At 38.2% G+C, this 27,856-nt stretch overlaps 1 protein-coding gene across 5 annotated transcripts in view; it reads right to left on the bottom strand.

The window, feature by feature from the left end:
• Positions 1-734: 734 nt before the first annotated feature.
• Positions 735-27,856, bottom strand: part of plcb1l (phospholipase C beta 1-like) — an 88,612-nt gene continuing 61,490 nt past the window's right edge. The window contains exons 14-33 of one of the 5 annotated variants that reach the window (XM_077510266.1): positions 24,363-24,543; positions 23,814-23,900; positions 20,706-20,776; positions 20,508-20,604; positions 20,361-20,445; positions 19,191-19,315; positions 18,975-19,129; positions 18,628-18,892; positions 17,864-17,968; positions 17,673-17,788; positions 16,409-16,544; positions 15,855-15,908; positions 15,534-15,753; positions 15,285-15,453; positions 12,040-12,116; positions 11,878-11,967; positions 11,733-11,790; positions 10,788-10,874; positions 2,200-2,436; positions 735-1,453 (exon numbers count right to left, since the gene is read on the bottom strand). In XM_077510266.1, coding sequence (XP_077366392.1) covers positions 2,236-2,436; positions 10,788-10,874; positions 11,733-11,790; positions 11,878-11,967; positions 12,040-12,116; positions 15,285-15,453; positions 15,534-15,753; positions 15,855-15,908; positions 16,409-16,544; positions 17,673-17,788; positions 17,864-17,968; positions 18,628-18,892; positions 18,975-19,129; positions 19,191-19,315; positions 20,361-20,445; positions 20,508-20,604; positions 20,706-20,776; positions 23,814-23,900; positions 24,363-24,543 — 2,379 coding nt within the window. In that variant the 3' untranslated portion in view covers positions 735-1,453; positions 2,200-2,235. Of the gene's footprint in view, positions 3,943-10,787; positions 10,875-11,732; positions 11,791-11,877; positions 11,968-12,039; positions 12,117-15,284; positions 15,454-15,533; positions 15,754-15,854; positions 15,909-16,408; positions 16,545-17,672; positions 17,789-17,863; positions 17,969-18,627; positions 18,893-18,974; positions 19,130-19,190; positions 19,316-20,360; positions 20,446-20,507; positions 20,605-20,705; positions 20,777-23,813; positions 23,901-24,362; positions 24,544-27,856 lie in introns of those variants that run through there. The other 4 variants (XM_077510265.1, XM_077510267.1, XM_077510269.1 and 1 more) reach the window with 4 other exon arrangements.

Raw genomic sequence — 27,856 nt, 5'->3', positions numbered from 1 at the left:
GGTGCAGGAAGTGTTTCAAATCACTTTCACAATAAAAGGAAAAGTAGCATACTCACCCTTCACAATTTACGACATGTGCATGGGAGGTGATTCTCTTCAAGTTGGCTCAAAACAGCTCACTTTTTCAGTGAAAATCCTATTCCTCGATTATTAGTATTTGTCATCACGAAGGGAAAAATCCAAAGAAAAAGCCAGTTGAGGAGGTAATCCACTCACTGAGCAGAAATCTCACATCCGGTGCAGTGAACAATCCGTCAAGGCGTCTAGCGTTTACCGCAGAGCGGCGCTCGCTTGGCCGCCATTCAGGTTCCTCTCGGGACTTCTTTGAAAATTATTGTTGCCAAGGAGATGACAGGAAGTGGGTTGTTAAGGGCTTCCCCTTCTCCCAAACGCACACATGGAACCCTCCCAAGCCCACACCCAGCGCCATAAGTGCGGCATATAGTCACAAGTGTCCTTATGCAAGTTTTGCATTCGTCACCATGGCGACTATTCCTACTATACATGAAAGGTAGCGATCATGCAGGACCTCCAACCGCACTGCAAAACAGATCCTTAAAAGGTGACTAAATGTCAAACGGCAGAAACACATTTTACTATTTTCTTTTCTGTTACACTATTTACTTTTATAAATTACTTTAAAAATGTTGAAAAAGACATAGCATTAAATTAAAATTGAATATATGTATGGTTATGAAAAAAACAAGCCAACACACAAATCCACCCATGGAATGTACAATAATAACAGTTACATTTATTTTTAATTACAGACAAAATTCCCTTTACACGATACTGTTATTTGATCCACGTCATATTTCAGCCTTTACGCCATATATATTTATATGTATATATGTACATTTACAATTACAGAGTGCATACACGTTCAAATGCAAGAGCGCAAGAGTGACGGTTCAAATCCAAGTAGTCAATCAAGACGATGCATAAGTTAGTCACCGAATGAATAAAAAGATTTTTTTCTCTCTCTCTCTCGTGGTCAAAATGAAATACGACTCTTCCACAGGCGTTACTTTGTCAGTAGTGGTACCAAAGTATTAAATATCACACAGCTGCATCATCATCATAATTACAGTGGGTCACATTCCACACATTCAACATTAACAACAAGAAACACAGATGCCAAAAAAAAAAAAAGGCACGGGACTCGCCACACGTTCATCCATTCAAAGAGTCCTTTTGTTTTCGACTTACACACAGCCTACCATTTTATATATTAATATTCTCTCTTTTTAATAATATATTGGATGACATCATCTGATGAATCGTCAATCAGTAACAAAAATGATGAACAATTCAGCCTGGTGATCTTTGATTAAGTTGGACTTGCATACAAAATCAATGTAGCCATTTTTGCATCCAGTTACGGGGCAGTTATGATCAAGCCCCTCGAAGTCTGCCTGGCAACAAGCAGCATACGGATTCCTTCACTTTGCTTCTACAAAAATGCAGAAATAAAAATTTCGTAGTTGTAAATCGAGTCTATTTGTATGTCTCCAATACATTAGACCAGTGATTCACATATCATGATGCAAAATCCGTGAGTAACAGACGGCCACCAAACGAGTTTGTAATTGTCTACAGATTCCACAAGATGGTGACAAAGTGACACTTTGTCTAAATGAAGCTCCTCAACTGACTTTTGTGAAATCAATTTGCCACTTATGTAACCAAAAGAGCACAAAAACAGTGAATAGTTTTTGTTTTGACCCCCCCCTACATGCTTGAATAGTCGTCGCAATTTTTTTTAAGTCATCCCGCCTTTAAAATCAACTGCTACAGAGCTACCGTAACATCTACAGTTAGAGTACATGCAGAAACTGTACACATCCCGTTAAAAAAGAAAGAAAAAAAGAAAAAAGAAACATCGCACAAACAACATCAATGGTGGTAAAATGGTGGCATTTAAAAGAAATAGCAGCGTCGTTCTGTAAGAACAAAATGTAGTTATTACGTTTTTCCGTCACAACATTGGCAAGTGAGTGCTAAGTGCAAAAAAAAAACATGTTGGGGAGTAAAGACAACATGATAGAAAATCAAAAATGTGCAAAAGTTCAAGTAAGTTCGTCCTTCACTAGTGACACAAACTGTGGCCGCACCCAAACAGCGACGACGACGCACAGGTGACGTACAAATAACAACAAATTGACTATTTACACGCGGGTCCGAACCACAGCTACTCACCGCAACGAGCCCTCGCAAACACACGGCAGTCCGCCTCTAAAGGGGCGTGTCGTAGACCCGCTCCAGCGAGGCTTCCTCGGCGTCGTCCTCCGACTGCGACGCTTTGTGGTTGAGCCGCTCGGCCGCGGAGGAGAAAGCGGCCGGCTTGGTCTTGCTGCTGTCCTGGACGAACTCCTGGATCTCCACGGGAAGCCGGCGGAATTTGTCTTGGTACTCCTGGTCCAGGTCGCTCTGCAGCTACGGATGGAGAGGTGGAAAATGTGAAAAACAGTTTGAGCAACTCCAACCCTAGAATCGCCAAATAAAGCATCGGATGTGGCGGATGTCATGTTTCGGTTTGGGGTGTTTGTGTTGTCTTTTGTCCAGTTTTGTCTCTCCTAGTCTCGTCACTGTTAACCTCCCCGTTTGTGTGACCTAATTGCTGCCTGCTGTGTTTCCCAGGTGTTTCTGGTTATTGTCTCGTTAGTGTTGGTATAAGGGAGTGGTGTTTGTTTCACGCGGTTGTGGGAGCATTGTATGTTTGTATAGTAGATTCCTTGGCTGTTTTTGTGAGCCAAGCTTAGTGGTAGTTTCGATACGTTTAGTCAAGTTTTATTACGTCTAGTGAAGTTTATTTACGTTTTGGTTACGTCTAGTATAGTTTTCGCTGCATCTGGTTAAGTTCTCTTCATCTCCTTTAGTCTTCACGCCATGTCAAGTCTTCCCGTTATGCCACGTCTTCATTCCATACCAAGTCATCACGCCATGCCCAGTCTTCCCACGTTCAGTCTGGTCAATAAAGTTCTTCTCATTTCTGTTATTCCTCGTCATGTCATGTTTCTCCGCCATTGGGTCCATCCACCACATCCGCACTGTAACAGCGGATGCATGCCCATATTTGGAAGTGGTTGCTGAGCAACCTACTAGGAAGTAGCCTGGAGGTGAAGTAGACCTCATAACATTGCATTTATTCTTACTTACTCCACTATTTTCCTGTTAGCGCTCAGAAATCACTCCGCCAATGACTTTATCAATACGTTCCAACAATATAGCCTACTCAGAACTGTTTACTCCTCACCGGCAGTTCCATGCTTCCGTACTGAGGTGGTCACATGATCCTCGACACAGGGGATGCAAGTCTAGGGACAGCGCTGTTTTTTCTCCGAAGCACTCAAAGCCGCCCCCCCATCCAATGATTACACATGACAGCATTCATTTCATTGCGTGCCAATAATTGCTTTAATGCTGATTTCTCTGTTTAACTACCCAAGTGGCTCCCCCGGGGAGCAGCGTAATTAAAAGAGCAACGCCGTCGCAGTCTTCTAGCAAGACACCGGGATCCAAAAGCACATCGCACTTTCGAGACACGCTGTCCAATTTTCGACTCGATGTGATTTATGGGCACATCCGCGGCCATGTAACAGCAAAATGAAGTCCATTAGGGGTGGAGTCTTGCGGGTTGGGGACAAAACGTTTCGGGAACATGGTGGAGGACGACCATAATGTATCTTTGGGATTCCATCCATTTCCTGCCACTTATCCGAGGTCATGTCGCCGGGGCAACAGCTTCAAACAGGAGAGCCCAGACATCCTGCTCCCCAGCCACTTCGTCCAGCCCAGTCGGTCCAGCGTGTCCTGGGACGTCTCTGGGATCTCAACCCGGTGGGACGTGCCTGGAACACCTCACCAGGGAATCATCCTGACCAGATGCCCGAGCCACCTCATCTATTCTTCATCTCTTCCTTGAGGAATTTCTGTCATTCACTAGTAGATGAAAGCACAAATCGAGTGTAGTGTCCATACTTAGAGGGAAACAGTAAAATTCTTGGTTTGATTAGCTATTAAACTTTTGAACAACAACAACAAAAAAAGGAATTAATTGGTCAGGTTTTCATATCAAATATTGTTCAAATAAAAAAAAAAAAAGACTACAATAAATGACATTTCACAACTGTTTTGCCCCTCAAAAATGCAATACATACTGTATTAAATCACACAATACATTTAAATTTAAAATATTTCTAAAAATTAAAAAATAAATACAATTGTAGGAGTATTGATTAAATAAAAATATTCAATTACAAACAAGATAATCAATACAAAATAAAACTACTTAAAAAAACAAAAAATATAAAATAAATACAAACACTATGAGAGTTATTAAAAATAAAAGCAACTGCTCAGATCTTTCTTAAATAGAAAATAGAAAATTAAATATATAATAAATATATATTTAAATGCTATAAATTATATAAAATACACAAAGGCAAAAATAACATACAGTAACATAAAGTAAAAAAAAATAATATGCAAAAAATAAAATGAAAATAAAAGCAATAACAATAAAAAATAATAATTGTTTATATCCTCCTGACTACCAGGAAAAAGAAAAAATATTGTCCAATCATGTTTATTTTGATATTCCCCAATTTTTGTGAAGTAACTGGAATACTGCAAAAGAAATTTTTGAGAAAAAAAAAGTTTTTATTTTTAAGCTATGATGTGTCCACTACAGAGGACATTTTTTAAAACTTAAATGCTAGGCTCAAATACAGTTAAAATAATTCAAACAATACTTTAATGTATTCTTAAGAGTCTTATAGAAAACATGCTAACAACATTTAAAGCCTAAATTTATTCAATAAAAAAAGTGTTATAAAAGTGCTTGCACTGAGGGAAGCCATTTTCTTTTATGATGCAATCAAAGGTAGCAAAGCCCCACCCCTACACATTTAGTATCATTGGAAAGCTCTGAATGTCCTCTATAGAGCACAAAAGGAGTTAATTAAATCGTATGCACTGGGTGGGAGATATTCAGGCTTAAAAAGGTCCACTACAGAGGACAAATTTGAATTGCAAATCATCTTCATACTTGACACGACACTTTCTCATATTTTCATTTTTAGTGTGAGACTTATGGTAACTGTCACCGCTGAAGTGAAGGTTGTGTGTGAGAAAGCCTTCTAAAATACCGATTTTTGGAGTCCTTGCATGCTCAAGGTCACCTTGTACGCCTCCCTCACCTCCCCTCTCCCGCTACCCCCTCGTCCTCACCCCTCCTTCCGTCCTTCCTTGCGTCTCACTCTCAGTGCGGCGCTCACAGAGCGGACATCGAGCTCAACACATCACGAGCAGATGGCTAAAAATGCGCCGCGCTCTGTACTGCGCATGACCTACTTAGGGGGTGGGACTATCGAGGCGTGCGTGCAATTGTGTGCGTACGTACACGTGCAGTCTGCCTGTTGTGTGGCACCAGCAGGCCCTGATTAAAACTGTCATCTTTCACCCCTCTGATGACACCCTGGCATATGCCAAGGAGGTGGGAGGGTCTGAGCATCATGGAGAGACATGTGACAGTGTGATTGTGTCACAAGTACTGAAACAGTAAATGCAAAAATAAAATTGAAAATTAATTAAAAACACAAAAATCGAGAGGGGGGGGCATCTACAGAGGTGCCTTGAGATACAAGTGCCTTTGAGATATGAGTGTTTTTTTTTAGATATGAGCTGTGGTTTGAACATTTTTTTTGTCTTGAGATACAAGAGATTTGTTTGTTGCTTAGATAGTTAGCTTGTTAGCAAGCTATTTACTGTTAGCTTTAGTTTACAAAACCGTCTCTCAATTGGCTTTTTTGTCTGTTCTTACGTCCTTGTGATCTCATGAAACATCATCAGTCGTGGAACAAATACTGTTCCAGTTGACAATACAAATAAATCAAGAATGCACGGAATACCCGGATGTTATTCTTATCAGTTAGCTTAAACCAAAGATGCATCGTTTGGATACTAGTGAATATTTGGCTAGGCAAATATCCCAAAGATGTGTTTCGTGCTGCTATCACGGAAATATGTCAGAGACTACGTTCTTATTAGGAACAATGTTCTTCCGTACATTTTTAGGATGATCGTACTTGATATACGGCCAATGTATGCTCACTGGTTAGTAGATTAGTTACTTAGTTTGTTAGCTAGTAAGTTAATTTGTTAGCCAGCTATTGTTATTAGTTTTAGTTAGGAAGTTTCATTTTTTATTAATTAGCTGGTTTGTTGTTAGTTATTTTATAAACTAGATGGTTATTGAAATTAAATCAACTGTCAGTTGTTGAATAAGCTAGCTATTTACGATTCGTTTGTTGTTAGCTCGTTTGTTGGTTAGCCAGTTAGCTAGTTGGTTTAGGTTTAATGAACGTAAAAAGATTGTTCGGCTATCTATTTGCTTTTAGAATTAGTTAGGAAGTTTGTTATTGTTAGTTAGCTAGTTTGTTGGTTAGCTAGTTGTTTAGGAACATTAAAAGGCTGTTTGCTGTTCAATAAGATAGCTTTTTGCTATTTTTCGTGAGGAGGCTTGTTTGCTGTTATCTAGTTTTTTGGTTAGCTTATTAGCTAGTTGGTTAAGGAAGTTAAGTTGTTGAAAACACATAGCTATTTGCGATTAGCTTTCATTTGGAAATTGGTTTTTATTTAGTTATCTAGTTCACTGGGTGGTAGTAAACTATCGATTTGGTTAAGTTAAAAAGGTTGTCTGTTGAGTAAGCTCACACTATTTACAGTAAGATTTAGTCATGAAGTTTGTTGTTAGTTATCTAGTTCATTGGTTAGACAGCTTAATAGGTAGTTAGCAAGTTAGGAAGGATGTTATTAGGATACCTAGTGGTAACTGTTTAAAAAATAAATATATAAAATTCATACCACAGTATGTTTTCCTCCTTTAAATCTCTCCATGCATGAAACAAGGTCAGAAAGTAAAGTTGTGTTTCCACTCTGATCTACATATTCACATTGGACAACCACCAATTTCCCAGTGTGCCTCCCCCTCATTCCTCTTTCAACATTGGTCAACAAACGCGTGTGCACCACACACCCCAGGCGCACATTTCCTAAAATACAACAAGCAGTGTGACCTTCTTCAGCGGCTGTCCTCCTTTCGAGGAGCCGTCGAGGGAAGGGGAGATGAAGCTTGGCAATTTAGTGTCACCCATCTGTCTAGGATACCTGATTCTGACTGGGGCTCATTTGGGATGATTCCCTAGAAGGAGTTTGACAAAAGAACTGGAATTTTCACAAAATGGTTGCTTCAAACCAAAATAGGTAACTTCAATTTTGGGGATGGACCAGTGAGATTATTTTTTATTTTTTTATTTTTTTTTGTGCTTCCTGTTATGATAGACCTGTCCCCAAATATTTTGTGTGGATGGGTGAAACTGGGGCTTGAATCTGAATTTATTTATTTTTTATATTTATATTTATACATTTATTTATTTATTTATTTTAAACTTTCCCGAGTGAGTCAGCACTGCTGAGTGAGTGCTTGGTCGGAGTCATCAGAAGCCCAATGCACTCTAGATCTTGTTTTATTTCCACGCCCTCAAAAATGAAATAAATTAAATACTAAAAAAAAAATTAGATTTACATAAATGAAATAAAATATAATAAACAAAAAATGTAACAAAATAACAATAGAAATACATTTAGACACATACATTTTAAAATTTAAAGAATAAATAATTACATTAAATGTATTAAATTAGATCAGCTAAAACGAATTAGGCAGACACTAAATACAAAATAAATTAGTAAATGAGATATATACAAATCATAAAATAAGAACGTTTAAAAAAATGAGTAAAGAAATTTAAAAAAAACAAAATTACGTTTTAATAAATCAAATTACATAAAAAGTCAATACAATGTCTAAAATTGGTTGAAAAAAAGTTAATTACATTTAAAAAATATTAAGTAAGATATACAACCAAAAAAAATCACAAATTATTTAAAATACTGCAAGTAAAATTACACCATTAAAAATAAATATATATATGAGATTGCATGTGCAATGTTAGGTTAATTGAAGAATCAATAGTGTTTGGCTAGTATCTAGTAAAGTGTCCAGTGAGTTTATTTTTGATGCATGTGTCATTTTTTTCTTCTTTTATCCACATCACACATAACAGAGAGGCTGTACAAGAAAACTTTCCCGTCTCCAAACACGTCCCAATTAGGCCCGAAAAGCTTACTTGTATAGAAGATGAGATGGGAGGGTCACCACCCTGTCAGCATTGCAGGAGAAGAATTCTCTTGCCTGCCGTGTGTGCGTTTGTGTATGTAAAGGTATGTCTGATAAAGTAGAGATGAAACACCTTTTGCTTCATTGATATTCTCGACATTATCCGCCTCCTAACTATGAAAGTCAACAACAGCGGGCAGGCGAAAGAGACGAATGCTTATTGAGACAGAGGTAGACACTTTTTGCGATGAGTGTGTGTATGCGTGTCCTTCCTTGACTTCACTTTCTCCAAATGTTCTCTGCAGCAGCAACGGCAGGAATGTAGAAAAAACAGCAGTCATTCCCACCATAAAAGGAGGAGTTCCAAAGGGAAGATTAAGATCAGACAGTTGCTTAACTCACTTCTTTTAAATGGGGATGAACTGGAAATGCTCTCTTTGTAGGGATGCAACAATATCCAAACGTCACGATACGATATCACGATATGAAGCTCACGATACGATAATTATCATGATATTGTGGGGAGTTGGTGATATTTAAAAAAGGTCACAATATTGTAAAAAAAAAAGAGCTCATACTAAAAAAAAAAAAAAAAAAAGAACAATATTTTGTTTTTGTACATAACAGCAATGTTATGTTATTATTATTATTATTATTATTATTATTATTATTATCATTATTATGTTATGTTATGTTGTCTCGCACACATTGAGTTCCTCCACATATTGACTTGCGTCACAGGCATATTACGTTCCCCTTCATCTGACAATTAGTGTACATTTTAAAACAGAAGGGCCAAAACATCCCAAATGAAAATTAAATTGCACTAACAAACTACCCACCAGGGGGTGCTACAACTGCACAAATGGAAATCAACCCAACTTTAACAGGGGTGTTGTTTTTAAACATGACTTTGACTTTTAAATATTGTGAACATGACGACGACGATATTGTGGCTGTTTTAATATCACAATATCGCACTTATCGTTACATCCCTATTTTTTTTTGTAAAAAAAACAGAAAAAAAACAAAAAAATCCCATAGTAAATAATAAAAATACAACAGAAAACAAAACACAAGTTTAAAAAATGTTCACCGTTAAGATAAAAAAAAAAAGTTAGTTAGAAAGGAACCAAAAAGTATTTGTTACTAATAATAGAAAATGTAAAAAAAATAAAAGTTCGCTATAGGTTAATATAGGTTAAAAATTGACCATTATTATTTAAAAATTATAAAACACTGGGGTATTTTTTTTAACATAAATAAAAAAAGTAGTTTAGCAACTACACTGTAGAAACACAAAAAATGCTAAAATTAAGTAAAAATAGTATAAGAAAAAACTTTCAACCATAATTAGTTAAAAACAATGTATAAAAATGTTAAAGTGTTAAAAAAAAAGCTAAAAATAAAAAAAAGGTGTAAGTGTCAAAAGAAGCAAGCTAAACAATGAAGACACAAAATAAAATACACAAAAATAATAAAATACACAAAGTATGGTATAGAATTTAAAAATTCTTAGTAAGTGTTACTAAATTTAAAAATTCTTAATAAGTGTCAGTGTGTGTGTACAGTACACGCATATGCACACACACGTGTGCGCACGCACACACGCACTTCTGGGACTCCCTCCCTCCTCGCCACAGATGGAGGATTCACTTCCGAATGAACAGATTGCGGAGTGTCATAAAGGATGGAGGAGGGCGGAGGGAGGGTCTCCGGAGGTGGTGGGGGGGACCCGGGTTGCCATGACAACCGCACGTGTGTGTGCGTGTTTAATTCAAGGCTGGCACAGTGAGGCAAGATGCACTCAGACACATGCATGGTTGATGATAAGACATCTTTGACACTGAAAACAACATTGCGCAATCACGTATAATTCTTGCTAATGAAATGGAGATTTATGCAGGAAATATTTCAATATTGGAATGTTAGGAAAAATGTGTTATAAATGCACAAGATTAAAATCACAACATCTTGAGACGAAAGTCCTAATTTTTGAATAATAAAGTCATATTTTATGACAAACGTGGCATATACGTAATGGTTTTAAAAAAATATTGTCAGAACATTATGAGAATATAATCAGCGTTTTATGCTAATATACCATAGTCAAAATATTAGAAGAATAATGACGTAATTTTGACAGCAAAGTTGGAATATTTAATGAATAAAGTTGCAATTTTACAAAAATTAATTCAAAACCTTATGAGAATAAATTTATAAATAAATAAATTTACACAAATAAAGTTGTCATTTACGAAAGTCAAAATATTATGAATAAAGTTGTATTTTATAAGAATAAGTCACACTGTTATTAGGAAGAAAAAAAATATTTTTGTGTTTCACCGTAATTATGTCAACATTTATTTTATACTCTAGTATGCTAGTTATGAATGCTAAAAAAAAACAAAAAACAAAAAAAAACATAAAAACATTTGTGTTTATGACTTTGAAACAATTTTTTCAACTTGGAAGGTGAAATGTGGTGGTGGTGGTGGTGTTGTAAAAAAAAAAATGATGTCACACCACCTCTTCTGGAAATTGCAACGTGCAACACCCATCACTCCCCACTTTCATAATAATATATATATATATATATTTTTACCTTTGGCCTCTCGTCCAAAATCTGCTGTCGTATGTCTTTATGTTTTTCCTGCAGTCGTTCCTGTCGTTTACTTTGCGCATCCTCCAGCTACACACACAAAAACATACAAAAGATGTTTAATTTCAGTGAATTAAAAGAAAAAAAACAACAAAAAAAACAATGTAATGCACTTATAATAGTATTCAAAATATGTTTTAAAAGTAAGGTAAGACGTAGTTTCCTCGCCGCCACTTAGGTAAAATTTTTAAAATAGTAATTTATTGAAGAAAAAAAAACAACTGAAAATGTGTTATATTATTAGAAATGTAAAAAAAACTTTATAATAATTAATAACATTTTTTTTGGTATATTTTCTAATGTGTTTAAATTTTTCCTAATCTACTGTAAAAGTTAAAATAAAATCCATAAAGATAAAATAACTTGGTGAACATAAGTCGTAGTAAATAATAGATACCCATCATATATATTATAAATATTGTATTTATAATATTGTATTCATTACATCAATTTATTTCAGTCAATATTATGTTGTTTATATTGAGAATTATTTAATTTTGCTTGGGACGACCCCATTTTCAGGGTTATTATTAGTCATGCTAGCCACGAGTTTTTCCTCTCCATGGGTTCACTTCACATAAGTCAAAGAATTAGCATTAGCATTTGCCACAGTTTTGCTCTGGTCAACTGGAAAAACGTAGTTAAAAAACAAATCATTGAAGGAAGTTGATTAATTAAAAGGAACTCTAGTTTCAATTTAACGCTTACGTTTTTTTTTGTGTTTTTTTTGTTCAATAATTGAAAATAACAATGTTCAGTCTGCGTTCGACTGAACTCAGTGAACATGAGCTCCCAGTAATGGCATAAAAAGAATGCGTAAGCTGTAGTTAAATAGTTGAAAATGTGACTATTGTTAGTGCTATATTTTTAATCGATGTGTATTCTTACCCGTTTTATGTACTGCACCACTTCATTGACAAACGACCTGTTTATCTCCAGCTTCTCTCTGCGGGGAACAATGGCAGCACCAAATAAGGAGTTTCTTTGTCTACGCCGACCCCTTGTGGCCGCAACTGTGCATTACAACACTCACTCCTCTGTGACGTTCTTGTCTTTGGACTTGGCCTCGCTGATCTTCTCTTGCCTCTTTTTGTCCATTTTCTTCTTCAGGTCCTTTTTCTCCCTGCAAGACAATGAGATGTTTCATTTGGTTTTGAATAACGGACGAATGATGAATGATGAGTGACGCTCTCACTTTTCACAGATGTCTCTCAGCTTTTTCAGCTGTGCGCTCTGACACTCCTCGGCCAGGACGGTCAGCTTCTCCACCAGCTGGATGCAAACAGGGATGGAGAAAATGGTCACGTGGTGAAACAATAAGAATTAAAGCTGCAGGAATTAATGGGTCCTCAGATTTTTCATGGTATAACATTTTGACGCCATATGGTTTGTTGCTATCTGCTTGATTAGAACGGACTTGGCAGTGAGTGCAGGTGAGGCCAAGCAGAGGAAATTAATTTTTCCACAACAGACACGCACGGGAGGATTAATAATTGCTCGTGTGTTTGTTTAACACGGACGATGATTATTCAGCACACAATATAATGATAAACAAGCCAGAGCCTTCAATGATGTGGTACATCAAACCAACACTATATTATTGGTGTGGACCAATAATAATAATAATAAAATAATAATAATAATAATAATAATAATAATAATAATACATGAATAAAATCTACGATGGATGACCTATAATAAACAATATTTATAAGAGTGTTGTGAATTTATTCTGATCATTTTTTTTTTAAAGTTTGGTATTATGAAAAAATCTACATATTTGTGTCATGAAAATGTTATCTGTTATAAACAGTTTACAAATGTGTTCACTTGTATGAAATGTGTTATGAATGTGTAATGTTTATATTGTTTGCAAAGAGTACCTTACATGAGGTAAAATAGACACTTTATAAGTATGTTATGAATGTATTACAAACATGTTAAAATGTGTTCTACATAAATACATTACTTTTGTAAATGTGTTAGAAATGAGTAGTAAATGTGTAATAAATGTATAAACATATTCTAACTTTTTTGTATATGTGTTAAAAGTTGTCAGTATGTAGTACAGCAGTAGTGCAGTCGATTTAATAATGCAGAAACTTATAGCTTATAATTGGATAAAACTGTTAAAAACACGTTTTAAATATGTTATATATTTTATATATATACATATATATAAAAAAATGTCATTATGTATGATAGAAGTGCCTCCAAATTTTAATAAATGTATGGACCATGTATTGAGTGTTTTAAACAATTAGAAACCTGCTTTAAATGTTATGAATGTTACTCGTTCTAAACATTATATTATATGTGTCAACAATTCATAACAATAAGAATGTCTTTGTAATTGGAACTGATAAAGTGCGATAAACGCATAAACATATGATAAACTTGTTATGAATGTATTATAACTGTCAGAAATGGGTTATAACATTGTTATAACACACATAAATGTGTTGTAGAATATGTATGCATGTATCATAAAAGTGCCTCAAAATTCTAATAAATGTATGGACCATGTATTGAATGTTTTAAACAATTAGAAAGCTGTTATAAATGTTATGAATCGCCAGTCGGCGAGCTGGCGGACTCAGTAACAGGGTTAGGTGTCACTTGTACTCTGGCGTGACGACCGGGGCCTCTCCCCACCGGGCTCGGTGTTCTGGTGTTCCGCCTTCTCCCCTGGTGCTTCCTCCTCTGCTTCCCCCCTCCCGCCGCTGTGCAAATCTCGCGCGGCTGGAGGTGGGGTGGGCACATCTTCCCTCTCTGCGCTGCTGCCCGGTGCCGGTTTCCGGGGGGGGTGGGGGGTTCTCGCGGGGGGCCGGGTTCGCGGGGGGGGGTGGCGGCCGTCGGGGGGGGGCGGCTTGTTTGGGGGGGGGGGTGGAGGTATGGGTGGGTGGGGGGTTGGGTGCTGGGGGTCGGGGTGTGTTCGGGGGTTTGGGGGTCGGGGGTGGTGGGGCCTGGGTCGTGGTGGATGGCGGGTTTGGGTGGGGTGCGGGGGGGTCGTGGGGGGATGGGGGCTGGGGACCGGTGGGGCGCTGTGGGGGCCCGCTGGGCCTCGTTCTGCGGCCTTGGGCTCGGGGGTGTGGGCCGGGGCTGGGGCGGGGGTGTTCCGGGTGTCTGGGTCGGCTCGTCGACCGGTGTCCGCTCGGGTGGCTTGGGGGTGGCCTTGGTGCTGCCGCGGCCTGGGGATTCCGGGGGGGGGGGGGGGGGGGGGGGGGTGCTCGCTTTGCTGGACCGCGGTTGACGGCTTCTTTCTTTGGTGGTGGTCCTTATGCATGCCAGATCCATCGCACCAGCATCTACTGAAACTCAAACAGAAGTTGCCTCTCCCTCCCACAGCCCCTTGAATCAGTGGGTGCTGGTGTCTGTGGATCTCACTTTGCTTTATCTATCCTTCCCTCCTTCCTCTCTTTAGTTTTTCCTCTGGTCACTTGAGATCTCAATTTATTGGAAGTTTGAGGTTTCTGGGGTTGGCATAAGACTCCGGTTTTGTAACCACGCAGGAGGGGTCTTGTTGGTGCTGGACTTCACTTTGATGGATTGGATGTACTGGCTTCTATTGATCTCACTCTGCCTTATCGATCCTTCCCTCCTTCCTCTCTTTAGTTTTTCCTCTGGGCTCTTGAGATCTCGCTAAATTTGCTGGAATTTAGAGGCTTCCGGGGTTGGCGTAAGACTTTGATTTTGTAATCATGGGGAAGGCAGGAAGTGTTTGGTCGGTGCTGGATGTCACTTTGATTTACCTTTCTTTTCTCTTTATTTCTTTTTTTTTCTGACCTTTTCTCTGGTCTCCTGACCATTTAAATCTCACGACTCTGGCAAGATTCTGAAGTACCTGGTTAAGGCGAAGGGTAATGGGATATTTATAAGGTTTTAGGTGAATGAATGAGTATAAATTTATAAGTATTTGCACGCACGCACACGCACGCACGCAAACGCACGCAAACGCACACACGCAAACGCACGCACGCACGCAAACGCACGCACGCAAACGCACGCACACATACACACACACAAAAAAAAAAAAAAAAAAAAAAAAAAAAAAAAAAAAAAAAAAAAAGAAAAGAGCAATGATGACAAGACGTTGAATCGGTAAGACTACCGAATGAACAATTCTGAGCTCTTAAAAAAAAAAAAAGAAAAAAAAAAAAAAATAAAAATAAAAAAATAAAAAAAAAAAATAAATAAATGTTATGAATCTCTTAGAAAAATAAATAAATAAACAGATAAATAAATAAATGAATGTTTTGCGTTCTAAACATTTTATATGTCATAAACAATTCATAACAATTCGAATGTCTTTGTCATTGCAACAGATAAAGTGCGATAAATGTATAAACACATGATAAATTTGAATGTGTAATAAATGTGTTATAACAATGTTATAACACACATAAATGTGTTGTTGAAAGCGGACTGTGAGGGCTCCACCTGCTTGATGTGCTCCCTCTTCTGGTATTTCTCGCTGTAGTACTGCTCCTGGCGAAGCGTGAGGAGCTGCTGCTGCTGCTGCTCCTTCAGCTCCGACAGACGCTGGCCGCACTCCTGGTCCAGATCGCTCAGCTCCCGGTCCAGCGCGGACAGCGACTGCTCCGACTGGCTGCGCACGGTCAACAAATCGATTCTTAGACTTCCAACGTTCGTTGCGTAAAGGCGTGCAAGGGGAAGAGCGCCACCTACCTTTTCTTACCATCTCGTTTGCGGCTCTTGTGCAGGGCGTTGCGCCGCCGCTGCTGCTGGCCCTGCAGCTCGCCGGCGCGGGCCGTGTGCTCCTTGATGAGCTCGGCCGTCTTGCGGTGGTGTTTGCGCACCAGCTCCTTCATCTCCTTGTACTGCTTGCGCTGCTCGCGCACGAAGCCCTTCAGCTGCTTCAGCTCCTCCAGCGTCAGAGCGTCCACTTCTAAAAATGCACAACGGGAGGATGGGGGATGAGGGGGAGGTCACGTTTTGGTAAAAAAAAAAAAAAAAAAAAAAAAAAAAAAAAAGAGATGAGGTTTATACCTGTGAGGACGCTCTGGATGATGTCCTCAGTTTTCACGGGTGGTTTCAAAGAGCCTAATAACGAAAAGCAGACATTAACTCATTTGCTCCCAAAGACGTATTTATACGTGTGTTTTTTTTGTTTTGTTTTTTAATGTTTTTTATGCTAGAGCATACAGAAGGCTTTGATGCGGCCTCGGAACTGAAGAAAACGCTTGAAGCAATGGTAGTTATTACAAAAACAGCCAGCAGGTGGCAGAAGAGTATAAGAGATCAAACAGAGCCGTGTTGCAAAAAACTCTTTTCCCCACTGTTTTAAACAGATTTGGGATGAAACTTAGCTATATTCTAATGCTAATTGCTGCAAAACGGAAACAGATAGAAATATACCTTTTTTTCCTGATGAAAGAAGAGATGCTAATTTTTGTTTTGGTAGATTCCATGTTTTATAGCAATAGAATTTTACCTTGCAAAAGCAGTCAAAATCCAGTAAAGGGGTTGCTTCAGTGAAAATGGCCGGGAGTGAATGAGTTAATTAGAGCGCTCAGGTGTGCCTAATCAAGTGTCCAACCGACCTGCAGATTGAGGCTGATGTGCAACCAGCGACGGCGGTTTGGAGGCGATCGGGGTGTGGCTCAGTCCGTTCTCCGCCGGCACCGCGGCCCTGGGGTCGGTTTTGGATTCCGAGGGGGGGTCGCTGCCCGCCTCCACCTGTGCGTCAAACAACACGTGAAACTGACGTGAAATGTCATCGTATGCGTTAAAAGTAAAACTTTCCTGTGTGTTCCAGAACACTCTGTCATCATAACGCCGGTAGGTGACCATCTGCACGTGTTCACCCATTTCCAGTTCTACATGCTCTTATCTGATAACTTCCTTGTCCTCCTGTTTGGCCTGGCATTCATCTCAGCTCACGTGGAGACGGTTGCTAATGGCGACATTATAAGTCACAACAGCTAAAAGGCGCCCCCCAGTGGAACAAACCTCAATTGCAGTTCCCACTTGAATACTGTATTGCCAGAAAACCTGCTTTTTTTTTTATGAGAATGATTAAACCGGACAATAGTGCTTTTATTTTGAAAAGGCAAACTTAAAATAGAGTTGTTGAGTGATTTTGTTTTGGAAAACAATTTTTGCAAGTTAAAAAAGGGACATGCACTTTTATATTAAGGCTTTTATTATGAAAAGGAGAAGTTAAATAATGCTTAAACAGATTTTGAACTGCTTTTACTTTGAACTGCAATCTTAAAATAGAATTGGTGAGTGCTTTTATTTAGAAAAAAAATGTTTACACGAAAACAAAGCGCCATGCACTTTTATATTAAGGCTTTTATTATGAAAAGGAGAAGTTAAATAATGCTTAAACAGATTTTGAACTGCTTTTACTTTGAACTGCAATCTTAAAATAGAATTGGTGAGTGCTTTTATTTAGAAAAAAAATGTTTACACGAAAACAAAGCGCCATGCACTTTTATATTAAGGCTTTTATTATGAAAAGGAGAAGTTAAATAATGCTTAAACAGATTTTGAACTGCTTTTACTTTGAACTGCAATCTTAAAATAGAATTGGTGAGTGCTTTTATTTAGAAAAAAAATGTTTACACGAAAACAAAGCGCCATGCACTTTTATATTAGGGCTTTAATTGTGAAAAGGAGAAGTTAAATCATGCTACTGAAACAGATTTTGATTTGCTTTTATTTTGAAAGAAAGCAACGGTAGCTGGAACTGACTTTATGCTAACACAGGGTGCTTTTATTTTGAAAGGTTTCCCTTCTACCAACTAATCATCACTAATTGCAATATACAATATGACTGACCTTCACTTTAAAGAGTCTCACCTCCTTGTCGGCCTCATCGTCGCCACCCTCCTCCAGGGTGAGCGCAGCCAGCTGATTGGCTCTCTGCTCCATCAGGTTGACGTAGCGGATCGGGTTGGACAGGGCCTCGATGACGTCTGAAATGGAGGACAAACATGAAGATGAAGATGATGATGATGATGATGATGATGAGAAGGAGAGTGGGCGCTAACCTGCGAAGGTGTCGGGAACGTAATCTTTGACTTCCACGTAAACAAAGAGAGCAGGAAGCGTCAGAGTTTGGTTCTTCTCGTTCCTCAGGTTGATGTAATGATAACCTGTGGACAGAAAGCACGTGGAGGCTTGAAACCCTAACTTGAAACACTAACAGTTAATTTCAACAATTAAATACTATCCCAGGCTGGAAAACCCAATTTGACACTTTGTTCCGGTCTTCAAACCCTGAAGTGAAAAACAATTTGAAACCCTAACACTCTTGAAACACTAACTTGAAATACTGACCTTTGCTTCAAATCCAACACCCCAATATTTGAAACCCTGTTTTAAAACCTTGATTTGAAACCCTAATACTTTCAAGAAAGCCTAATTAACAACCCTAACTCTGTTTTGAAACCCTATTTTGAAACCACAATCATGTCTCGATACCCGTATTTACAAAACTAATCCTTCTTTGAAAACCCAATGCTGGCTGGAAACCCTAATTTCAATGATTAACCACTATCCTAGGCTTGAAACCTGCATTTCAAACTTTGATCCTGTCTTGAAACCCTACCACAAAACTCTTAACACTGGCTTGAAAGCAAATTTGAATCCCTTGACAAGTTTTAATGCCCTCATAAAGCTAATCTTTGCTTATTACCAAACCTGTCCAAGACCTGAAACCCTGTCTGAAAACCCCGATTTGAAACCCTAACCCAGCACCCTAAAATCCCAATTCACCACCCTCCCCCCGTCTTTTCATTCCGACATTACCCACCTGGCCGTATGGCCGACACGGGTATGATGCGGTGCCCTATGAACTTCCCGCCCTCCTCGAAGACGGCGATCCTGAGCGAGGCGAGCGTGGGCAGTACCACCTTCTTGAAGACGATTGGCTCCTCGTCCCACACGGGGTTGATGGCGTTGCCCTGCGACGTTTTGGTCTTGAAGGCTTTGCGCTTGGTGTCCACCGGGAGGCCGAACATGTCTATCTCCACGTAGGTGCCCACCTTCTTGTCCGACAGGAACTGGCCCGAGATGATCTGGAACGGCGGGAGGAATTGATGCCCCCTAAAAATGCTCCTAATTTCCACAAATCAAAGTAGTACTCTTGTATTTGTTCACCTTGACGGAGAGCGTGTTGGCGACGATCCCGTCCACGGTGCTCTCGGTAAACGGGTCAAAGTGCTTGTCGGGCCGGCGCATGAACTCCGGTTTGAGCCGGAAGCCCGACTTGCCGTTGTACTCGTACATGCCAAGGTTGAGCTGCATGGACAGATCTGTGCAGAGGATCAAGATCAGAATCAGCTTCGAAAACGCAAGAGGTGGTGAACTTCTTACCGATGGTTTGGAAGTTGAGCGCCACCAGCTGGCAGCCGGCGTTCCAGAAGAGTTGAGGGTTGTAATTGGACGAGTCCACTCGGGTGCCTTTGGGGTAAATCCTGCTCAGCTGCAATTTGTTATATCTGAATAAAGCAAGTGAGGCTAAGGACAATGCCGCTAGCAATGCTAATGGACTGAATGCTGCTGTTATATGGGCTTGAAACCCTAATTGTAGTGTCTTATTTTAATTGAACATTTACTTGAAAACCTAATTCACCAATGAAACCCTAACATGGTATGGAAAACCTAACCTGAAAACCAAAACCTGGCAGGAAACTTTCAAAATCCTAACTTTTGCTTGAAAGCCTAATTTTGACACCAAAGACTCTCTTGAAACCCTAACCCTTGCAGAAAACACTAATTTTAACTCTTCAGACGCTCATGAAACCCTGACCTTTGCGCAAAACCCTAATTTGAAACCTAAATCCTGTTTGGAAACCCTGACCTTTGTGTGTAACTCTAATTTGGAATCCTAACATTTGCGTGAGATACTAATTTGAAACCCCAACCCTGTATTTACACTCTGACTTTTGAGTGAAACTAAAATTTGAAACCATAACCCTTTTTTGAAACCCTGACCTTTGCATGAAACCCTAATTTGAAACTCTAACTCTGTCTCGATAGCCTGACCTTTGGGTGACACCCCAATTTAAAACCCTAACCTTGATTTGAAAACACCAATTTGAAATTTTAACTCTAGCTTGAATCCGTAAATGTAAACCCTAATACTGTCTTGAAACACAAACCAGCTCTTGAAACATTAACCCAGGCTTTAAACCACATGAAAACTGAATTTAAAACCATAACCCTGGCTTCAAACCTTAACTCTAAACCTAAATAGTGTCTTGAAACACTAACCTTTGCTTGAAACCCAAATTTAAAACCCTACCGTTTGCTTGAACTTCTAATTTAAAAGCCTAATCAATGCTTAAAACATTAATCTAAATTTAAACCTTAATCTAATGCTGGTTGGAATTGGAAATCCTAACTAGAAAACCTAACTTGAAACCCGAAATCTATGTGAAAACACTAATTTGCAATCCTCATCTTAATTTGTAACCCTCAATGGAAATCCTAATTTAATCCCTTTTTTGCACTGAGGAATCTAATGAAGATGAATAAGGATACTCCACAAACTCCACAGGAGACTTGGTGAGCTGCTCCAAAGCTTTCGTCTCCACAAAGGACGACATCTGGTAGCTGCGACTCGTCTCTGTAGGCACACAACAAATTCAGATCCGAAAAACAAAACAACAAACCGGCCCGTGAACGTACTTTTGGAAGCCTCAAAACTGTTAAACTTGACCGGTTGGATGTAGATGACCAGGTTGGACATTTCCTCGGTGGCGAACGCCTCGCTGCCCGCCGTGCCCTGGCAATCATCCACACAGTCAAAATGCTTCCATGCTGTCAGCATTGGATGGGCGTTATCTGAAAATGAACACCAGGGGGCAGCGTCGGCACGTCACCCACCTCGTCCATGGATCCCTTTTTGCAGTCGTCGTCATCGTCGTCTTCGTCCTCACTTTCTGCCTCCACCTCACCTTGGAGGAGAGACAAGATCAAGTCAGTTCATATCATATCAGAATAATCCAGAGAGTTAAAAAAATAAAAATAAAAAATTGGGGAAAGCAGAGTCATGCACAGATAGGTGCAAGCGCACACAAATTACAGTTCTGCGTTAGTGCCTCTTAACCAGTATTAATGTACAATAGAACAAAAATACAGCAACTAGAAATAATCTCCAAAGTAAACAAACAAACGAACAAACAAACAAACAAACCACAAACATAATGTATGTGTGATGTGATTATCATAATTGCATCTCTTAATGGTTATTCATGAGAGGCACCACTATGCACAATACAAGTTAATACAACAACAAAAAATAATCCATACAGTAAAAATAAAAATCCATGGTATATGCACATGCTCAATGTAGGTGCTGTATGAGTGATGCAATTGCTCCTCTTGACAGTTAATTCATAACATTGTTACCTTACACAATATAAATACACACAAAAACTAGAAATAATTCACACAGTAAAGAAAAAAGTCCCTAATATACTCAATAATACAATTCCTGTGATCACTATTCTCTCACGCTTTTCATATAACCGCCACATTTTACAATATAAATAAACACAACTAGAAATAATCTAAATATCTAAAAAATAGTAAAAATAAAGTCTGTGGCATATGTTCATGCTCAGTGTTTGTGTCATATTATTTATGCAATTGTTCCTCTCTTCAGTTATTTATAACTGTTACCTTACACAATAAAAATAAACACAAAAACTAGAAATAATCTAGACAGTGAAAAATAAGACGATAAACTCAGTTGTAAGATCCCTGCATGTGATCTTCTCACTCTTTTTGAAATAACCACCAAATTGTACAATAGAAATAAAAACAACAATTAGAAATAATCCACAATGTAAAAATAAAGTTGATGGTACATGCTCATTCTATTGTATGCAGTGTTGCCACAGTTACCTTGAAAAAGTAACTTAGTTACTTTACTGATTACTTGGTTTTAAAAGTAACTAAATTGCGTTACTGATTACTTGATTTTAAAAGTAACTTAGTTAGATTAAAAGTTACTTTTTTAGTTACTTTCAGCAGCTGCCGATAACACCATCTCAAGATAAAAATAATGCAGTAGAAACGGAGTTCCAAATACTTTATTGAAAGTGCATTTTTAACATGGAAATAAAGTTTTTTTTTATGAAAAACAAAATAGGCAGTCTCTCTTGACTTCTTGTAACGTAAATACTTTTTATAAAACAAAAAATAAAAATCTATCCAGGTTGAAAATGAAAATTCCCTAAATTCCTCTATTGTTTGTTTGTTCCGCTATTCCAGTGTGTACACATGTATCAGTTTAAATATTTATTAGTAGTTATTGACAGTTATAATTGTTTTTTGGTTTGTTTGTTTTTTCTCTTCAAAATAAGGATCAGGAAAACAAAAGGTTGATAATTTAATGTTAAATATAAATATTTAACCTTTAGACAGACACCAACACAATTAAACAGAATATTTGCACATTGTGAAGTATTTCAGAAACATAAATTTAAGACATGAAATAAACCTACCGTCCAGCCAAAAGAAATATGAAGCCACCTTATGGAACAATAAATCTATCAAACACATTTTAAGCACTTAATATATGCAAAAATATTTCCAAAAGTTCATTTCCCTTTTTAATCAACAATTTTTGTATTTAACAATTGTTTTTTCTTTTGTCATCACTTTCATTTTTGGTTAATGTATGACATCTTTTTTTGTTTTTTTAATCTGAGACACGATGATGACCACAGAATCACTACTGTTTATATTTTGTTTTTTGGGCTGTCGTAATCGCGGGCACGTCTCAGTTCTCCTATCTGCTGCTCATGCTAGTTGTAGACATTGACAGGGAGCCACAAACTGAGAAATGAGATACTTGCAGTGTGCTTTTAGCTTAGCTGGTGTGTTGGCTGTGGGACATACCTGTGTCGTTTGAATCCATGCATTGGATCGTCACGGGAGTTATTCTTTTTGGCTCGCGCGCAGTACCAACACCGGCCCGGGACAAGTGCACCGAGAGGACTCGATAGCCATGGGAAATACCGAGATGTACGGCACCGGCTTCTGCTAACTGTCTCCATTTGTATGTTGTCACTCGTTGCGCGCGCGCGCGCCGTGTCGCGAGCACGGAAACACGGAAGTAGCTTGAATGGTGATGCTACTGAAATGTAAACAAAACAAGTAGAGCACGGCGCAGAACTCTTGCTATTGTTATGAAAACCATAAAGCCTCACTCGCAACCGATACGGTCGTTTAGCTCCCCTTGACGAACGATGGTTCGGTCGAATCGTTTTTTTGTTCCACCCCTACTGAAAACGTAACTTGTCTGACGTCACTCCCCCTGGCGAGAGGGCGGAGACGACCTCATCCCATAATGCTTCACGGACCAGTTGAGGATGGAAATAAATTATTATTTTTTAACACTTTTATGGTCCATAATGCACACTTTTTTTGTTGTGTTGTGTGCCTGTTGGTTAATAAAACTAGTAGTAAAAGTATCATCACTTTTGTTTTGAATGTGCAAACCATTCATGACCAGACCATGGCTGAATTCAGTGTGGTGATCAATGACTTCTGCCTCATCTTCGTAGTTGTTTGTGACTGTTACAACAGTGAGATAGTTTGCCTTTTTCATGAAAATGTGGAGTAACGCATTGATTCTCTGGACAGTAACTTTAATCAGACTACTTTGTAGAATAAAGTAACGCGTTAGACTATTAGTTACTTTAGAAAGCAACTTTTTTGAGTAACGCGTTACTAAGTAACGCGTTACCGGCAACACTGATTGTATGTTATATGATTTATGCAGTCACTCCTCAAGACAAGTTATTCATTTTAACAATTACCTTACACAACAGAAATAAACACAAAAACTCAAAATAATCCCGAAAGTAAAAAAAGTGAATACACTTCCTGCAATCTGATCATGTTTCTCTCACTTATTTTTAAATAACTACCCCATAGCACAGTAGAAATAAAACTAACTAGAAATAATCCACCATGACTCACCGATGGACTTCCTCCCCTGTGGTCTCAGGCTGAGCTCGGCGCCCTCCGCTGGCTGGGAGGACTCGGTCACATCCTCCTTTGTAGAACCTACACAAAAAAAATAAATAAAAAAAATTCCACTGAAATAGCTCACTATGAGATTTTGCAACTCTGAAGAAGCCACAGCCGTAGTTCCATTACTTCCTTCCTCATGTGTTTTTTTTTTCACCATCTAAGAAACTCGAAGCGCTAATTAGCGAACCGCCAGGCTTCCCTCTGTTGGTCAGTTATTTTTAATGTTTCTTGGACGGGTTGTGCAGACAAATTCTTTTGTGTTTTTACATACTTGGCCAATAAATCTGATTTTGTAATAATATGCCTTTGTTTTATTACGTGATGTGTATAAGAAACCCGGGTGGGCATGCGGCGTCCATTCCTGACAGCGAGTGTATGCAATCCACTCAGCTGATGGAGAAGGCCATGAAAGTGATGAATGCTAAACAATGAGCGCGGCGTTGCTCCACTGACCGCCTCACATCACAACAGTGCGCGTGCGTGCGTCTGTGGTACCGGCACCCGGCGAAGACGGCTCGCAAACGCTGGACGAGTCGCTGCAGGTGTTGGACACCTGCTCCGACAGCTTCTTCTTGGCGCTGCCGTCCGACGACGCCTTGTGGTGCTTCTTCTTGTTCTTCACCAGGATTTTGCCCATCAGTTCCATCGGGCTGGGAAGGGGAGCACCGGATTCCAACTAGATGAGAGGGTGGAGGATAAAGATGATGAAAACGAGACGCAGGACCGTGCAACAGCCTCGTGGAGATGCTTGCAGGATATTGTGAATTAGATTGGTGTATTGTTTTTTAAAATGTGTTTTTTCCTGCAAGAAAATACGAAATGAAATGTAAGCATTAGCAGGGTTTTTGGAAATGACCTGTCAGAACCACTCGATTGCTTAGAGCCACAACGGGCATACTGGCTCTGTGAGCCAGGGCTATATTTTAATATTTAATTTTGATTCTATTTGGATTTTTTTTTATTTAAATTAAGTTAGTTTTAACTACTTTTTAGAGTAGGTTTGTTAGTTTGTTTTAATTTTCTTTTTCTTCTTTTATTTTAGTTAATTTTTTTAAATGGTTTTAGGATTAGTTTTAGTTGTGTTTTTTTATATATGGAGAATTCGTTGAGAGCAAGACAATAAAAAAAAATATCTTGCACTTGCAATTTTATTTAATAAAAAAAAAAAGCCAGAGTGTTTATTTAAGGTTTATTTAAGGTTTATAACTAAATCCCAAAAGCTGAAAGATAAAATTGACAAAGACGAAAAGAAATATAATTTTTTCCCTATAATTCTAGTCAGTTTTATCAACGAAAAATGTAAATTCAGTTATAGTTTTTTTTTTTTTAATTAAGTAATTAATTAGTTTTTTTTTTATTTTAGTTTTAGTCATTTCTTTAGTTTTCATTAACTATATCAACCTTAGCTCTTACTAAAAAATAGAATATTTTTGGCAAGCGCAAAAGATGAGATCACGCAATTATGATGTCACAGCATGCCTAGAATTTCCAATATCTATCACAAAAGCATATCACGTATACTGCAAACAGCCACTAGAGGGCAGATTTCCACAGAATGTTTGGAAACGGGTGCCTAAATACTGTATCTGCTACCAATGTCAACATTTATCAATCTACAACTAATAGATTAAAAAAAAACGTGTAATTATTTTAATTAGCAATAGTTGCATTTAAAAAGGTTAATATTGTGTTATGTGACAATATAAGCATAAAAAACACCGAAAGAAAAACGAGTACATTTCTAAGCTTTTGTGTTATTTTTTTTTGTATTCAGCATTAGAACAAAAACACAATTTCTGACAAGCTTTTAGTGAAAAGAAACATGTAAAAATAAATAAATAAATAACAATGAAAGTGACTGGGATCTGTATATCATTACAGTGATTTAAAAAAACTGACAAGCTGAATGACACCCTCTCCAATGCCTACAAGTTGAAAAACGTATTTCACAAACATAATATTGGTGGCACTAAACGGTTGAATACAACTTGACGAATATAAATATCCATATAGCGATGTATTAATCATGTTCAACTAACTGGTATTTTAAAATTGTTTAAGGTCAATATCACATATGTTTGCATTTTAGTTTTAAAAGTATGTGTGGAAGGCAACTGCTCTGGAAGGAAGTTGGCACCTCTCATTTATTTACGGCTTTGGAAAGCTTTTGGATGACAGTGTTTAGAAAATATTAACGTCAGACACAACTCATCAGCTGTAAACATTTCGTTAACCAACACAACCATCCATCTTTCTTACCGTTGTGCCTGCAAAGTGATTTGAAAACAACAATAAAACAAGCGAGCAGGTGTTAATTTTCCTGGCCTCCGCTCGGCGCCACCATTCGCAGATGAGATTTGATGCCTTCCCGATTGGCATTCGCGGCACCAAGCGCATTGATTTAGGCCCCAAATTACTTGGGCGACTTCAATTTAACTTGGCCGCCTCGTCTGCCTCAAGCACTTTTTCTCTCGTAATAAAAGTGGGAGGCATCAAGAGGGATGTGTGATGCCCATCCCCCGAAAAACAAACAAACAAACAAACACAAGACCAATAACAATCTGTTGATGTCTCAAAGTTGGACACATTCGCAAGTATCCTTGTGAACGTTTGTTACCGAGGGAAACAGGAGGCTGACTTTTCCTGTCACTTTTTATATTTATGGGCTTGGCGTCGCACGCGGTAATAAATTCGAGTAGCAGATCGGCCGGGAATGAAAGGAATGACGTCAGAGGGCGCCGTTAACGGCACAGAGCTGATCAACAGCTTGACATTAGCACAAATGTTTGGGCGGGTTTTAACTACCTTTAAATAAAAGACACGAGGAAAGGCTGCAGAGACTGAAGATCAGAGAGAAACGTCTTCACATGGAAATATTACGAAAGCTAAAGGTAACAAAAAAAAAAAAAAAAAAAAAAAGTCTGTTGATGCTATCCATGATATATATAATGACTTGTGAGGATTTGGATGTAATTTTTGATATGCTAACTTTTCTGGCGAAGGGAACCTCACTTTTTAACAATATTGCAATATTTAGAATGAATATGGCATTATAGATGTACTGAGGTGGTAAGACAATCAACCTGGGGAACCTAACTCCACTTTGCTAAAACCTGCGTTGTAGCTTTTTATAGTAGTGCAGTTTTTACTGTAATGAAATTATTCAAATACTATTAAGAAGCTCACTCTGACAGCCTTGGGAACCTCACTCCATTCGCTGTCCCTATGTATAGTATGTGTACACTCCATACACTAAACCAAAATTTACAGAATGCTAAGTCAAGTGTATGTGCTATACTGAGGTGCTAATTTTTTCCGCCTGGGGAACCTCACTTACTTTTCCACTGATATTTAATGTAACTATTTAGAGCAGGGGTGTCCAAACTTTTTGATTTGAGGTCCACATCCAGAAAATCAGAAGGACGCAAGGGCCACATAATGTTATGAAGAGAAATTGTGTTTAATAATTTATTTGTGCTTTTGCATATTTAGAAAAATGCTACAGTATATAAACCAATTTATTTGTAATATGGCAGTAAGTTTATTATAGTTTTTGGAATTTTTCCTTTGAGTTTTTATTTTGTTTTGAGTTTTGTTTTTTAATTTAGTTAGTTTTAATTAGTTTTCTGATAGTTGTTTTTTTTTTTTTAGTTTTAGTTCTTTAATAAATGCTTCGTTTTAGGTTAGTTAGTTTGAGTGTTAGTTTTAGTTTTTTTTTAATGTGTATTACTTGTGCACAATATTTAAAAAACACGATGGGCGCGGCGTCATTATTCCGGGCAATATTTACAAGATTTTTGAGGCTCTAGAAGAACCGATGCACTAATTTTGTCAGTTTCAATCCATTTGCTTTCCACCAAAATGTGTTGAAGCTTCATACACTAGAAATATGGCAAATTCAATCTCTTATTCCTTTCCCAAAGCTTTCCAAAAGGCCTGCAGGGTGACTCAGACGCTTTTGTGGAGTAAATTTATGGTAGAAACACTAA

This window comes from Festucalex cinctus, chromosome 21 (genome assembly GCF_051991245.1).
Source record: "Festucalex cinctus isolate MCC-2025b chromosome 21, RoL_Fcin_1.0, whole genome shotgun sequence".
NCBI lineage: Eukaryota > Metazoa > Chordata > Actinopteri > Syngnathiformes > Syngnathidae > Festucalex > Festucalex cinctus.
The sequence above is the reverse complement of the archived record's forward strand: the minus strand, read 5'-3'. Positions and strand labels throughout refer to the sequence as shown.